This window comes from Pomacea canaliculata, linkage group LG14, assembly GCF_003073045.1.
Source record: "Pomacea canaliculata isolate SZHN2017 linkage group LG14, ASM307304v1, whole genome shotgun sequence".
NCBI classification, from domain to species: Eukaryota; Metazoa; Mollusca; class Gastropoda; order Architaenioglossa; family Ampullariidae; genus Pomacea; species Pomacea canaliculata.
Window position 1 is genome coordinate 7,743,370 of NC_037603.1, and position 16,718 is coordinate 7,760,087.

The window sequence follows — 16,718 nt, forward strand, 5'->3', positions numbered from 1 at the left end:
AAGAATTTAAACTCCAAATTCATAATCGTAGCCCTCATTTTCTTTGCTATGCAGTGTGGACGAAGCATGCGCAGTGTGGCCTCCAAGCAACCGTAAACTTCCGCTTGAACTTGCACGCGACGGTGGGTTATGAGGGTGTGAATGGGGCTTGTGGTATCTGGGCTACCGACAAGACGATCGTGAAGAAAATGTCGACCCGGGTTATCAAGCGCACACGCGATCCGCTAGAAACACTTGAACGGATGCTTCAGAAGACTACATTAACAACTCAGAGACTTACGCACAGTAATATAATAGGTAAGTCTGCGTCGATTGCTTGAGTTTCTAGCTGTTGATCATGGAGGAATCTTGATTCACAGAGAGAAAGTGATAGAGCTAAATGAATAGTGAGGTAGACAGACTTGAGAGTTGTTTACCACGCAAGCTATTAAGTGTTATGTTGGAAAATATGTGCACTTCGTGAATATTTAATGGATGTGTCGATCAGTCACCTCGGTGCATGCGGTATAATTAAATTGGCTTATATATAGTTTTTCATCGTTCACAATTATCAGTCGATAGTTTTTGTGGAATACAGTGGGCGAGTGGGACTATTTGAAAAGGTGGTCATGATAAAGATCAGTTTTTTTTTATACTAGTTAACTTTTTTTCTGAAACGATTTCTAGATATTTTACATATCTTGACATCGATCAACATGCCTTGTGAAAAAAATATCAGATTTATCAGCGATAGATGATGATCATTAAAAAAAAAAAAACAGCGAAAGATTTGTATGGCTCGTAAGGAGTATGCTCTTATAACGCTTAAAACAACAGTGAGACATAGACAACATGGATAGCATACGAAGGACGGAAGAAAAAAACAACAGTATACTGACAAAGAATAAAAGACAAATATAGAAAACGCAAAGAGGAATTAATTAATAAAAAAAAATTTAGAATATCATGATTCTGCAGAGGAAGATAAGTAGCGAAGTAGCAATAAGCGGAAAAAGTGGGAGGGGGACTAGCATCGTGTGGAATGTGTAAAGTGTAATGGGTTGAGAGCAAAAACAAAAACAAAAAAAGAAGAATCTGTTGCTCCATGTTTACTGCAAAACTTGGGATCATATAAAAAAAACATTCTAGTACTGTACCTCCACAAAGTGTCATTTGTCGGTAACCAAGTTATAGAAAAAAAATCACGAATATATATATATGATCATTGCATTTGCTAGCAATTGACGCCCCAATGATCTGCGAAGAAATGACACTTGGATCCAGTGACTCAGTGAATGTGTTGCGAGGCGCGTGCCTTGTGTCAAACTGTGACATGTTCTCCAAAAGCAGCTATTTACACTTTCTATAACCAGCTCTCTGCCATAGCGAAATAAACAATATCACAGATACCGACAGGTGCCGCGAGATTTAGCGGTCTCATGAACACAAGAATTTTTTTTAATGTATGTTATTTGTACATGTAATCCTTTTTCAAGTTCAGACCCGCAGTTTCGCCTGATATTGTTAATTGAGAATCTCTATACAACGACTGATAAAGGAAGAAAGAGTAAATTCAAAAGGAAACCGAACTGGAATCGACAAACCTATAAATATATTAGGTGTGTATGACAGCCGTGTGTAATATATGACAGTTGTATACCATACTTTACTGTTTCTCTTGATGAAGCTTTGCGATTGTTTTAGGTGTGGTTTATTTGGTACATAGTATTTACATAGTACATAAAAGAATTTATAGAGTATTTATTTCAGGCAGAAAGGAGCAAGTCACATACACTCACGTCCTGTGCTAATGGCTGCTTGTATATATATACAATCGACATTTAAGGCATCGGGAATGACAGCTGACCGCTGGAGAATTTGTTTATTTAACGAGCACAGAACCCCTGATCAGTTGTGGGTGTAACTGATCCACCTTTACCCGTTGACTTGTTTTTCTTCCCTTCAGTTTCATTCTTCTATCATTTCCTTTTACAGTTTTGAATCGTCTCTTGTTTGTGGCTAGGTCTGAATGTAATTTACTATTTGTTTTCTCTTTTTTATGTTTTGGTTGTTTGTTTGTTTCTAAGAAGTGCGTCGTGGTTTGACATCATTGGTGTCAATTAGTTGGTCCTGTTTGTCTTGTGAGTAGCCTTTGACCTCTGGCATTTTGATCGTTTCCACACACCTCGCCACTCCAGTACCCGTGTAAAGGTTGCAGACGTAGTGGTTAGATGGGGAGGAGGGGAGGTGAGGGCCCTAATACGTGCACGGACACCACCGTTGGACTACTGCCCAAGCAGATCAGTGGACTTCGTGTAGAATCCAGCCAAGCAAAACAAGTGTTCCTGCCAAAAACCAATTATGACCGAGTACGTGTGTGTCCGTTTATGCACGCGGCTGTGTGCACGTTTCAGAGATATTGACAAACAATCAACGGTCATGCATAACGAAATAAACGTCATCTACATCATAATGCATTCAGCAGCACTGTGACGTGCTCTTTGACCCCTACCCTGATCAAATCATCGACCCCTGAAAAAGTACCGCTGATCTGCATCAGAGGCATAAGAAGCGATCAAAGAGATTGGAAAAGATCGATCTTACTTGGTCCGGGGCTAGGAAACAGTCGGATTTGGCCCAGCAAACCAGCAATCCTACCTACTGTCAGGTCATCCCAGTCAGACCGAGGGCTTCTTGTCAGTGTGTTATCATGTCTAGGCTTTCTGTTCTAGTTCGTACTCGTGCACTTAAACTTCGCCATGGCTGTGGAGGGTTCTCGGGTTCAGGACAACTCATTATCGCGCATGTTAATCTGTCGTCGAGGCCGTGGTGCCCCTCATGTGAGAGAGGACGAGAAGCTTATGTCACGTGGTTAATGAAGTGCTCTCCTGGAGTTGGAGAGGCGCCGTAACCTGGGACCTGAAGGTGTATACTAGAGCTAGGTTACCTCACAGTTACCTGTAATTATAAAAATGCCAACCTAGGAGTTCTGCTGATAATGCTCTTACAGTGTGAGCTGTAGCTACAGAGGGCTTGGAGGTATTAAGTGGAGGTATGGATGATTTCGGAGAATTATGCATGTATGTGACCTTCACTCTGATGTGTTGTGTAGACCACTTCCGGTGTTGATGTGGACTGCTTGCTATACGTGTGCGTATCTGAACAACTTTCGTGCTTAATGAGAAATAAATTGTCTGCGAAAAAAATCTTCATGTGAATGAGCAGCGCTGTGTAAACCGCATGTTTAAAATATATAGTGACTAGTAGGAGTCTCCCCATCCCCACCTCCACTTCTCTCACTACCCACACACTTGCGTACACAGGTATTTATGCACCCCAGAGAGAGGGAAGGTGGTGTTGATATGGGGTGAATCTGTCTTGCAATTTGGATGAGGTGCTAAAATTTTATTGTATACTCTTCCTGATTTTCCGTAAGCTTTTGCTTTAAGCATTCAGTTCGCTCTTGTTAGGTCTCCTAGCGAAAGGCCTCAGACATTCAGTGAAGCGAAATAAAACCCAAGTATTGCTTCTGAAATAGATTTATAACATGTGCAGGTGAATGGAAAAAGTATGCTTTCTTTGAAAGGTGTCATGTTATTGCTGATTTTGTAAATAAGAAACGTAATACGATTACCACCATAGACAGGAATTTCTAATGGTTTTCTTTTCGATGGTGGGGAGAGAATTCGACACCTCGGGAGACGGTCTTTACACGGGGGGGATTGATGGCCTATGCAATAAAGTTAGCGGTTATATGTTACAGGTATTTAAGAACCAGTGTGTGTGTCTCTTCTGCTATATGAGGTATAGGAGTAGAATTCATGTCGAGCCTGTAAGCAGCTTTCATGCCAGTCAATAACCTGTCCTGCGTATCACCTCCTAGCTACTCGCCAGCATGGAGCACATGTTGGGTTACGCAGGACAAAGGTTATTGGGTTGACAGGTCAGTAGGGGGGTTACTGGCCGGAGTTGAATACAGGCTGTTAGACTGACCAGGAGCTGTCTGTCGGCCAGAGATCGGCAGCAAGCTCTTGTCGCACACGACCCACGATGATGTGGACGACCGCGAGAAAGCCATTCGCGAGGCGGTGGAGGAAGCGGAGTCTCGTGCAGCACGTGTTCTGCGCGCGGCCCTGAGTCAGCTACGTCACGAAAAGGACCAGGAGCGGCAACGTTCCCTGGAGAAACAGAAGCTGGTGAGTAGGTGATCAGTAGACTAGCTGATCAGTGAGTAGGTGAGGTGATTAGTGAGTGAAGCTGCTGAGTAAAACTAATAATAACAGTAACAGCAATAGTTTCTTTGTTGAACCTGATCTGTTCCTATTCTCATTGATTATCATTGGTCAAGTTCTAGCTAGAAGCCACTCAGTTCGAACGCACACGCAAGAGTATTTAAGTATTTCTTGAAAAGATGATATTTTGGGAAAGTATCTTATTACCATGTTTGTCTGGCAGTACTATGAGAAGCTGGCCGAGAGAGTTGCCGAGGTACGGAACGAGGCAGAGGAGGAAAGAGCGAAGGAGTTGGTGAAAAAGCTTCACAAAGAGCAGGAGGCGGCCCTGAGAGAGCAGTGGGAGCACTGTCAGGAGCTGCAGCGGGAGGCCGTGGAAGCTGCGCGCGCAGCTGTCCGGAAACAGATCCGCGAGGAGCTGGCCATGGAGAAAGAGCGCGCCATCGCCGAAGCGTTAAGAATCGCCAGGGTGAGCACAGCTTACGCTTCTCTGCACCAAAAGCCCAGAAGAAGGTTATGTAATTATCTACAAGAAGGAAAACCATTAGTTTAGAAATCACTTTGTGAAACTCATAATTATTTTTAAACTGAATAAATACGACCTCTCTATACACACAATATCCGGTCTCTCGATAAACGCCTAATAAACACAAAGAGGTCAAAGGTGAGGTCACAAGTATCCACGAATATAACGTATAGCTCCAGCATTTTCATTGGCTGTAGCCTTGAATTCGAGTATTCATGTACGTTTATGTGAATGTGGCCTGTCTGTGTATAGTTAGCTTTTTATCCGGCATTCAAAGACCAAAGGATTCTGGGAAGTTAGACCTAAGATCTTTCTACTGAGCACAGACCACTCATTAAAAGTTGTTCTATTGTAAGCTACTTGGGGTTAGTCATTCTTTCATATAGCCTTTTGTTTCTCCGAATGCATTCCTTAATTCTCGGGATTTCCGCTATTTTTGGCGGTGTAATCTAAGAAAACATACAGACAAGACTGACCACGCGTATAAACCGCAATACATTGTAATAAACCTCAAGGTTGGGTAAAAAAAAAAAAAAAACCCAAAATATGTATGTAACACCTGTTAAGTCACTTTTTAATTCTGGCGAAACAATTCTAACATGTCATGTCATGTCATGCTGCTCTACTACCTAGCAATTATAAATGTCATTTTTAAGCCTTGCTGTGTCCATGCAGGAAGGATTCAAGAAAAGAGAACAGGAAGTGATCAGTAAAACAAAATACGAGTGTGAAGAGTTGGCAAGAGTGGAAGCCGAGAGGGTCGCAAAAGTGCATCAAGCAGAGGTAGACCGTCTCAGTCACAGGTGAGTGCAGGCCTACACAACTTTATCATTTGACTGCAGAGTTTCGTTAGATAAATAAAATCGATGATAGGATGATATATGCCAAGCTTTAAGATAAATTTTTTTTCCTTTAAAGCAATTTCCAGAGTAGGATGTACAGACTAAATTTTCACAACAAAAAAGGATTATGACAAGTATATTAAATTATCTGACAGACATTATTCAACGATTCTATCGATATTCTTTATGAAAAGTTATGAAGATAATTATTTCCAATTAGGAAACAAGTGAAGCAACTAAAATGGAGATGGATAGAAGTATCAATATTTTGTTAAAAAAGCCTCAAAACATTTATTTTCCAGGAACGCAGACTAATTTATATTTACTCCTTTTTCAGGCAAAGATCGTATTTTTTAACTATTATGGTTTGCTATTACGACCACGCCCTAATATCATCTCCCTTTTGTGTTCTCAGGTATGAGGTTTTGAATAAGAAGTACCAGAAAGAGCTAAGCCACAAGCAGCGGGTGGAGGAAGATTTCATGGTGAGTGCATCGTTGCACAGTTGTTCACCTTGTTGCGATGAATACGCATATTGGCATTATTAGGGCTGATTTTGAGAAAGGAAAGCAGTGGCGAAGATACAATTACTTTGTGCTGGGAATTATGACATTGTTACCTTTATTATTTGAGAGAGAGGAAATCAGTATTGGAAACATGGTTCCTTCGTGTCCTGCATTATTACACCACAGCCAGGTTATGTTTCTAATGATGAGACCACGAAGAGTTAGTTCACTGTACAGGTGGCTGAGTATCTTGGCGTTTGTGATCGCGATAAATAAATGTCTGTGGCAGGCTCTCCAGGACGACTACAGACGCTTTATGGACTACACTGATGGACGGTACCACTCGGACTACATGATGAGACTACGCCACCTCGGTCTGCGACTGGCCGCCAGATCCATCAGCACCGTCACCTACGAGGACCTTGAGGAGCTGTCGTCGACAGGCTCACAGACACACTAGCGTGGATGAAGTCACGTGACATGCGAGAAACTTCTTGACTGTCAGCACCACACGACAGACCCTATGAAGACATTTGCCCCGCATACACATTGTAAATATGTGTCTATATTTGGCAAAACTTTTAGGTGAAGATATTTTATAACTGGTCGCTCATTGTCGAGTATGTGACAACAGTTGGCAATCCTCATTTAACACCCACTATGAAAAACTTTGCCACATATAGTCACATATTGGAGAATGCGTTAGGTTAAGAAGCCTGCTGTTATATACAAATAGTTCCCATAGTCATACATTTGACAATTTGTCCGATTAAGAAGGGCTCAGAAGAAGAGATTTCCGGGAAATGCAAGATGGAGGTACATGAACATAGTGTGCATGCAATCGAACAAATCGTGGTCGTCGCTCACATCAGCCAACTGAGTTACTTGAGGAATTCACTCTTTTTTTCCGTAATTCTGTCTACTAGACGGGCATTTCCCGCAGGTACACGGATCCCCCTCTGTAACCAAAGCAGTGAAGTGGTGGACGATATCGTTGCAAGGCACACGGAAAAAAGTCGTTAATGGACTGCCCATAGTTGTTAGATAATAAAGTGTCATCAACGTCCAGCCCTTGAAAACGCACTAATTGACGAGGTATATATTGCACAAGAAAGCGTAGTATTCTGTAGATTATGTCCAGCACTTGCTGTAGCATTATTTTTATTGAATTATGTTGTGTAGATAGTTCAATACAATATGAGAAAGGCAAGATAGTGTCGCAATCTGACAGCATTATTGTTTACTGTTACAATCGAGAGCTCGAAACTCCAGCGTTGGCGACGCCTAGCGTACTTGTCCTTTGCTGAACATCAAAGAAATTTTGATTAAGTTTGATGGACTGGCTGCACCTGTTAATTGGGCTGAAATTCATGTTCAGCGTCCAACCCTGTTAGGTCCAGCAGACACAGGGGAAGCTATTTTGGCATTTCCAGCCATTTTTTTTTCTTTCATTCTTCTAGAGGAATGAGTCGCTGAAAAGAGTGGAATAATATATCGTGGAAGGCTGTAAATTAATGAACAAAAATCAGCTTATAACGATATGGATGTCTTTCCTAGTGGATAAGATTTTGTTTAAGGTTGTAAAAGGCATAACAGCCAACAGAAAACAAATATAAAAAATACACATCGTGTTTCCTGTAAGTACAGGTAATTATCCGTGATGTTTATAACCTGATTTTTTTAAAACCTTGTTCCTTTGCTTGTTATCAGTATATTACAAAGTCATCATTATCAGCATTATCCTGTTCACTTTATCCAGTGGACTTTAGCAAGGCTGGGTCAGTTTCTGGTTCACATTTAAGATGAAACAATTTCTTGCTCATCTGGTACGCGAGTAAAAAAAGAGGTTACAAGATTTTAACAAGCAAGTTCACAGATAACAGACACATAATTGAGGGCAATTACTTAAAGTGTAGATTTTCGCCCCAGCCGATGTTTATGCAACTGCCATAGAAGACGCGGGAACGAGGCTCAAATGTGTGCGCACACACACACAGGTTACTGACGTAGGTCTTACTCATGAGGTATCCCCGAAATATAACCAGTATTGCACTTTGTTCGAAAATGTTTTCATATCTTAAGATACCGATCATGCTAGAAGCTGCATTCTAATAATAATGGGGTTCCTGGATGTTGGAAAGAGCGCAGCTGCAGGCCTCAGTGGATTTAAATGGATCACTGGCATGCGCAAGTCTGCGAGTTCCCCCCTCTTGTGTACATAGAAAAGTCACTGGGTGCATGTAGCACAGTGACTGCTGTTAGTATTTACACCTACCGTCATCCTTATCTTTAGATATAGTTGGGCACTAATTTACAACAGCCAGAATATTATTTACGGTCAGTAAACCGATTGGTGTAGTCCAAGCTCCAGCAGAACCATTTTAACGCTTTTCTAGTCCTCGATCATGCTTTAAAGCCGAAAGTAGCATTCCATTGTTATATATTTTTATGCATTTATTCATTTTACATATAAATGCATGCTGCATGTAATCTATTAAATAAAGTTATACATTCAAATTGTTTATGCATTTGTTTACTTAGCGTGGCAGTAACTGAAGGCATGTGAGGACATATCTGTCACGGACCTTGGTCTTGGTAGTATATTGTCGAATTTTTCGTTGTCAAAGCATGCACGCTAACCCTAACCTATAATACAAAGAAACCGGATACCCGGCAACCAACAGTGACAAGTGTCTAGAGAGGTACACGAGACACTGCCACACGGTACAGACTGCAGCTTTCACACCCTGTTATTGTCAGTCCAGTGTGGTTTATACTGGAGAGGACAAGCAAGAGCTGGGTGGTGGCTCGTTTAGCAAGAAAACTCCTCTCTCCCTTCTTTACTATAGTATTTTATTTATAGAGTCCCATTTAAAGTGCACCTTCAATTTCAAGAGCAGGCGTCACTGTTCTTTTGCTCTTGGCACAACAGATTCAGCCTTGAAAACATCGAAAAACTTTACGATTTATTCTGACCAAAAACAGCAAAAAAGTTTTTTTTTCCTTTAAACTTCTCCATAACAAAGACATATCAAGAAAACTCCAACGACCAAATAGATGATACCAGCAGTCAACAACCAACTGTGTTTCCTTGTGTCTTTTAGATATCAAGTCGTCATATTATATTTTATTACCATTGCTAAATCTTACGCAAATGTAAAAGCTAACTTAACGAAAACGCGAGTATCATTAAAGATTAATGTTAATGCATTGCTTACTCAGGTCCTTTGAAAAAAAGTGATGTTGTTTCTGGACAAAAAGCCACACTATAATCTGTTAATGGTATGTTCCAGACATTCCAAGCACAAAACAGCGTGTTTATTTCTTTACTAGTAACATGATCTAAGAGTTACTGGGACATCAGCCACCGATTTTAATCAACTAATTGATTAAAACTATTTAGTCATGAAACTGATCAGTGTAGCGGAGAAAACGTAAGACAGACAAGCACAAATGCAAAATACCAATGCTTGTGAAAGCCGACAAAAATTACAAGGAAAAGAAAGTGCAGACTGGTTACATTCCGAATTTCATCAGAGATACGCCAGCAGAGATTCATCTGTCACGTGTGTCGTAATGAAGTCAATGTAATGTTGTAGGTGACCGTCTTGACCAAGATGGTAGCTGTCAAATGGACTAAGGTCGTGGTCAAAGTGACGACAGAAGCGAAAAACTGCAGACTGGTGTGCACTCTCATTAAAAGGCTATAGAGGACAGACTATTAGTCAATCGAGAAGACAGTTTGAAAACGCATAACTTGTGAAAAGCCTGAGAAAGAATCGTAAAAAACAAAAGCGAGTGATTGCTTTTGTGGCAAAACAGTCACTCTGCATTAACCAGTCTTCTGTGGCTGTGAACTCTTTCTGGGAGCTACAGTACTTGCAAGGTTCTTGGTTCACTTTTGATCGTATGCTGGAGCTGGCAGTGACATCAAATAGAGTCAGTGACGCCGCACGTATTGACCAGTGATCGCACCGACTAAAGCGGACGTCGTCATCCAGTGATGATGGACACCTCGTTGGCGTCGTCGACCCGAATGCCGACCTGGCCGTCAAGGAAGACATGGATGTAGGCATGCTCCAAGCAGAAGAAGTTGCCAACACTCAGCTGTCGCCAGGTGAAGTAGGGTTCGGAGAGGTCGTGATCCAGGTAGAAAAACACAGGAATCTCTTGCCCTTTGGTGTCCTGCAGTGCATACAAATGTTCATACAGGAGTTAAAGCCAGTACTTTCAAGTATTGCATTTTCGTCGACAATTCTCCTTTTTTTATGGACAAACAAATAAAGAATATTGTTTTACTGTGATTTAGTGCCACGCGCTAACCTCCGACAGAGAAACATGCACGAGTGCACACTATCAACATTCTGTCCGACCTCTACAAACTCTCACGAGCACTCTTACAAAAACACATGCAGGATTACATGCAATGTAATAACCATGCACAGATATACGCCAATACATTGTTTCTATCTTACTTCTAAGTACGCACGCTCAAACGTACTTGTGGAAACGTGCACACACTCCAAGAAACAAGCGCATATGCATTATGCACACGCATAAACCTTACATCCTCAACCCACCCTTTCTCTGCACGCAACGTACACACAAACTTTTGTTGTAGTCACCTGCAAGTACCAGCCATGGCGAAAGACGTCGAGGTGGGGTCGTGACAGGCGCAGCACCAGGACACTGGAGGCCATGCCGCCGACGCTGAGGTCATATTCGTAGGTCACGTCCCTGATGCGCGTCAGCAGCAACTTGTTGGGGTAACGCGTTTCCGCCTCCTTTAGGGCCTGTGGCCACGTCAGGATGCTTTTGTTCGAGTCCCAGCTGCCGGGCTGCGTGTGGTAATCCGGCAGTTCTGTCCCCAGATGGCGCGCAAAGTCGTCAAACACCTTGCAGTCATCTGTAGAGCGTTCTGAAACAAGGAGCGTTCCCTTGTAGCCTTGGGCTTCAGGTTAAACTCGCAGCTTTATTTTCTACAGCTTTCTTTTCGTCTAACTGAAGAGAATCACACTGTCTTAGCTATGCATATTCCTTACCCCTTCCAATATGTTATTTTTTTGTAAATTTGTTTACGAATGTACACGCATTTTCATTTTCACAGACTTATGCTTCCAAATACACGACACGTGTATGTCTACGTACATTCCCCGTCTCTATTAGTGTGAGGAAATATTTGCAATAGTCCATGTCCTATATGCTGTTAGACCTGTATGCACTACCCAAGTTACTCGGTGTATCTCAACATTTACTGTTTTGTTCTTTATACGACATCTATCAGTTCTGCTTATTCTGCTGATCGCATAGCTGTTATCAAGAAGCCATTAGCACCACCATCACTGCTTGCATGTCATCATCCCTAACCTCTGCACTACTGCACGTGCTACACTACAAACAGACCACCAAAACGTTCAAGATACTGTGAGCGTCTAACTGTGGCGTTCACTCGCTGCATCCTTGCCTGTCTTCTTGCAGGACACCTTGTGCGAAGGCCAGTCCTCTCGCTGACATGCCTTTGAGCAGTAGATGACAGCCCCACAGCGTCCACAGCTCTTGAGCGGTCTGCTGGCCTCATGACAAGCCTGCGGACACACACCTCTCATCTCATCTCTCTTCTCTAAACAGGGGGCACAGTGTACTCGACCGCTTACACCAAAACTGACGGCAAGAAAATTAATGCAACCTCTCCCAATTGCCCCTAAAATGTAAGCTATCTTGGAGTGAATATAGTATAAGGTCCTCACCTTACATGCTTGGATTTGGCGTCGCCATCACCTTTGGCAGGGGTAAAGTCCGATGCGTGTGCAACGTTGTCCGAGTTAAAGGTCGCGTCTATTAGAGAAATGCACCCGTGAATATATAAACACATACTCGTGCGCTTGAGAGCACGTCCGTAATATATATGCACGATTACAAAACGTAGGCTTAATGGTGCAATAATAACATGCAATCATAATTACTCCATCTACCTCCAAATTTAAAAAAAAAGGCAAAGCACAAGTCTACAAGAACAGGCACACATACACACAGATACACGCAAGCACACGCAATAAACTCTCCACCGAAACACAAACGCCAGATCGCACAGACGTGCACGCATGCACGCAGAGACTGCAGACAAGGGTACACACACGTTCAGACACACAGACACAGGCAAGCAAACCAGCACACAGGCAGGAAAAAGACAAGCACGCACGCACGCACACACAAAACTTTTCATGCTACAACTGTCAGCACGTCCGTTACATTTGTCAAAACACGGATATCGCTACAAACAGAAAGAAGACCTCAGCTTGGCTGTTGCAGGTTGTTTGGGAAGAGGGAAGGGAGTGAGGTGTTCGAGCAATACGAGGATGAAGGGTGACAGGAGACCACGACATTATGACTAACAGATTTAGACTGATGAAGAACAGTGAGCAGACGTTGTTGCTATAGTGTAGAGACTTTAGGCCGCAGTTTATAATCATGGCGGATAACTTCAAAGAAGTATTTATAGAACATTAATCTTTCATTCATAAACAATAAAATAACGTACAATGAAATTCAAATATTAATCTGTTTTATCCACGCTGAGTGTCAGCGTTATGCAGGTCGCCATTATAACCGATTCACACCTACAACGCTATAAAATTATGCATTATCTAATAATATTTAAGCCGCGGCTAAGCAGTTTGGACCCAGTCCCCGCGGCTTAATGGCCCCACACTGCAATTTTGAGAATATGGCAGCACTCACCACCTGTTCCCTTTTCTGGGAACGACTGGCCTGAGGCGAAGGTGGGGCCCCGTGGAGTCATCAGCTGCTGCCGACAAAGTGCTTTGTGGTGGCGCCAGTGTGCCCTCTGACATGTCTTGGAGCAGTAGTAGACTTGGAAACACGCCCCGCACCTACGGAGAGCACAACTGGCACCGCAGTAACCGCAAAACCGGAACGAACAGCCCGTGTCCACCAGGGTCATGTACCTGAGGAACGAGAAAACAACAGGAAAATGACACCAAAAGCAATTCACACATACAGGTTACTCTTACCTACTTTTTTACTCAGTATTTAAAATAAACTATAGGGGTTTGATATTAATGTCTGCATTTTCTGCTGAGGTTTACTTCTACAGACTTCAACAAATAAATAAAAGTTAAGTTAAAATATCAGTATAGTCTTCCTATTATCGTTGTAATGAGCATATTTCGTAAACTCCATACACAAGGACATGGTAACACGATATACATATATATATATCTACACACGATCAAACAGATAGCGAGTTAGCTAAATCAGACCTTTATGATGACACAAGGTAGTCATGGAAGTAGGGGAAAAAAGTCAAAATCAGCAAATTGTACGAGATAAAGTTCATCTCCCGATATTATCTTGCTATTTTTTTATCCCTGTATTCTAGTACAAAATGAAGAAATTAAAAAATCAACAACTACACAAGATGAATTTCGCCTCTTGATATTATCTCTATTTTTACATGCTTGTATATTTTTACAAAATGAAGTCATTTAGTTGCAGTGTGTAGTTGGAAAGCAAAGCTGCCGGGCATCGTGTGTCAAGTCGACGAACCTCTCGCCTCCCGCAGATCTAAAAATTAATGTCAGCGGACAGCGAGTATCTCGCCACGTTCACTCGCCAATAATTTAAAACTCGGACCTCATACACACCAGGCAGTGAGTAATACTCACTTGTGGTGTCCAGTGGCTGTATTTTGTAGAAATGTTTGTAATTTCTCCAGAGACTCCCCTGACTGCATGCTTGTGAAGTCCTCCGCAACGACAGTCGTCTGCCAACTGAGCGTGTGATCTGTCGGCCTGAGTCGCCTCCCTTGACTGCCCTCTGAGTGCAGAGTTACCGCGCTTTGCCGCCCTGCTGCTCGTGTGTCTGGCTTCTCACGAAATGCTGGTGCTGAGCACGAAATTCATTAACAGTGGCAATAAGCAATCAGATTGTAGCAGAGGGGACAGCTTGCATGGTTAGATGAAGTTTTAGAAAGCAGACCTCGTATTTTAAAAGAAAGTTTTCACACAGACAATGAGAGACTGAATTGATTAACAGGGACGACGACATTTTGAACGAACGAACGAACTTATTAATTTCTTTTAATCGAACTTCAGTAGCTGAACTCATATTCGGAGATGCATGGGAACGCGTCGAATCTGGACTACGAAAACTATTTATTGGGTATATAAAATTATATTAACTGGCAGTTCTTTTGTGGACTGGATGCCAAAATGCTGTGCATTTACTGCCGAATAAACTGGACATTACTGTTGTGAATAATGTTATTAACATAGCGCCTTTCCAAAGGTTTGTTCATAGCGCTTTACATAAATCATACATAGACTGTTACCAAAAATCATGCATCCATAGACACACGTAACCCTGATTTTCTTGTATTAATAACGAAGTGCGAGCTACCTGCGGGTCTTAATGACACGAGTGTCTCTTAAAGTGAGTATGGTCTGCCATGAGCACAGTTCACAGACATGTCCTGATGACGCAAAAAAGCGTGTCAAAGATCAGAGGTCATGGGTCACTGTATATCCAACCAGTCTTAAGGTGAGACCTACGCCTTAACCTTTAGCTCTTCACACACACACGCACGCATGCATGCATGCACACATGGATACACGCTATTAACATAAGAGCTTTTATCAATAACAACAACAACAACAATACAGCATCTGTTAAACAACTGCTCGCTCATACGTATAGAAAAAAAGAGCAGGTTGCGAGGAATTTCTTAATCTCATAAAATTTCTCAATATGAAGACATATGGTGCTAGTAACAAGGATAATAAGAACGGAAGCAATAACTGAATAACATTAAATGAAAGCAAAGCTGAAAACACATCCACAAAAAAGTCAATAAGGTAGATGCATGTATGAAGAGAGAAAACACAGGCAAGTAAGGTTACTATATATTTGCACTAAAGAAGTCGCATACTGCGAATAATATTGTCGGCTTTGGCTGAATTAAGTGACAAGTGTCTGTATTTTGGTTGGTGTGATCAGTTGACTAACTTTACGAAACTGGAAGTGGTTTTCGATTGTTATATTTGATAACAGAGGCATGTTGGCAGAGGAGGATCGGGTATGAGAGGAGGACGGAATTTAAAGAAAGAAAGGGGAGATTATTTGGAAAATAAAATGGTCGAATAGAAAGAGCTGGGACGTATCCTTCTACAGGTGGGTGCAAACTTTGTGGATCAGTAGTGAGTGCAAAACTGTGGATGACTAGGTAAGTGCAAAACTTTGTGGAGCACTAGTACAAAGCTAAAACATATCATACTACTGACAGTGAGAGGCCACTGCTGCAGGTACTCATTGGAAGTACCTGCTCAATCATCTGTTAAGGTCATGATAATGGTCCCAGTCATAAATTACATACACCTGTACACATTCATTTTCATCCTCAGCTACAACCTCAGGTTTCCACATTATCCCTCCACCCCAAGAAAGACACATAAACCTTAAAATGTGCATACTTTAGACATTATGGCGCTAGTAATACAGTAAATTAAACTATAATGAACCTGTTCATTCATAAGCAGATACTGTATTCATAGACACACGTATGGCTGCATATATAAGTGTAGTGTGCGAATTCAAGTGTAATAGCCAGTCTAATTTCAGGTGCTTCAGTTTATTCTGTATTTTTAAAATCTTCTCTTGGAGGTCACCTGGAAAGAAAACTAAACTGTCAAGAGAAAGAATAAAGGAATAGGGGCATACCACTCTGTGTCTCAAGCAACCTAAGTAGCTTACAAACATGCCTATTTGTTATGAAAATTGACATATGGTCGTTTGGAAAAAAAAAAAACAATTGTCCAGTTCCTCTCTTGCCCTGTTATCATCTTTTTTTTAAATCGTATTTTTTCTAAGGACCACACACACACACGCGCGCATTTTCCTAGGTATTTAGGTTTTAGTGATGAAAAGATGCAAACATTTACCAACTTTATGACAACAAAGTAATCTTTTTGCATTTTGTCTGTTTAAAAAGTTTCAAGCTGCAGTCATTTTAACAATAGGGATGTTTATTCATCTGACTTTAAGACATGCACAGATTTGCTGAACTGCGTGCTCCTTTTAAACACATGCTTCTGTTCTGGTGTTTAAGAACCTCATTAACATTTAGCAATAAAACTAAATGTAGCAATCATTAACCCATATGGCGGTCACACTAAACTATTAACCCCCAAATCGTAACTATCAAAACTATCAAGAGTTTACATATATTAGTGCATGTTTTCCTCTTCATAACAGTCACCAAAGGTTCTATATATATATACTTAACCTCGTCTAGTCAAGGTAACAAGGCTTGATTCAGAGGAATTCAGACTACACCACGGGGCTCCCCTACGACAACAGTGTCACAAACCTGCTGTGTTATTTGTTATAATGATTTTTTTTTTTTAGCCGGGAAGGGGACAGGAAAGGTAGCTGGAGGAGGGAGGTGTGAAGACAGCAATTTGTGTGTTTGTGGGTATCAGCAGTCATGTCAGCGTGCCTCGCCTGTGATGGCGGCCGGCTTGTGACAGAGTTTTTTCTTGACGGGAGGAGTCTCCTCGATGTTCTGTGTGTCCTGAGCTGACGAGTTGTGACAAGTCGTGAACAGACTTGGTGTTGT

At 41.8% G+C, this 16,718-nt stretch overlaps 2 protein-coding genes across 2 annotated transcripts; one reads left to right on the forward strand and one right to left on the reverse strand.

Annotated features, from left to right (window-relative positions):
• Positions 1–72: 72 nt before the first annotated feature.
• On the forward strand, positions 73–8,602 carry LOC112555063 (uncharacterized abhydrolase domain-containing protein DDB_G0269086-like). Its single transcript, XM_025223225.1, has 6 exons — positions 73–297; positions 3,994–4,175; positions 4,435–4,680; positions 5,413–5,540; positions 5,995–6,064; positions 6,375–8,602. Exons 1-6 carry the CDS (start codon positions 189–191, stop codon positions 6,543–6,545), a joined length of 906 nt encoding a protein of 301 aa, XP_025079010.1. The 5' UTR covers positions 73–188; the 3' UTR covers positions 6,546–8,602.
• A 299-nt stretch (positions 8,603–8,901) lies between these two features.
• On the reverse strand, positions 8,902–13,838 carry LOC112555584. Its single transcript, XM_025224017.1, has 6 exons — positions 13,771–13,838; positions 12,824–13,050; positions 11,833–11,920; positions 11,550–11,746; positions 10,711–11,003; positions 8,902–10,270 (listed from the first exon to the last, which is right to left on the reverse strand). The coding sequence occupies exons 1-6, from the start codon at positions 13,836–13,838 to the stop codon at positions 10,079–10,081; spliced, it is 1,065 nt and encodes a 354-aa protein (XP_025079802.1). The 3' UTR covers positions 8,902–10,078.
• Positions 13,839–16,718: the final 2,880 nt, after the last annotated feature.

Coding starts and splice junctions, on each gene's coding strand:
- LOC112555063 (XM_025223225.1), top strand. CDS start 189: ATGTCGACCCGGGTTATCAAGCGCACACGCGATCCGCTAGAAACACTT. Junction 5,541..5,994: donor GTAGACCGTCTCAGTCACAG/GTGAGTGCAGGC, acceptor TTGTGTTCTCAG/GTATGAGGTTTTGAATAAGA. Junction 6,065..6,374: donor GGGTGGAGGAAGATTTCATG/GTGAGTGCATCG, acceptor TGTCTGTGGCAG/GCTCTCCAGGACGACTACAG.
- LOC112555584 (XM_025224017.1), bottom strand. CDS start 13,838: ATGCAGTCAGGGGAGTCTCTGGAGAAATTACAAACATTTCTACAAAAT. Junction 11,921..12,823: donor CCCAGAAAAGGGAACAGGTG/GTGAGTGCTGCC, acceptor TTTCTCTAATAG/ACGCGACCTTTAACTCGGAC. Junction 11,004..11,549: donor GGTGTCCTGCAAGAAGACAG/GCAAGGATGCAG, acceptor TCCTTGTTTCAG/AACGCTCTACAGATGACTGC.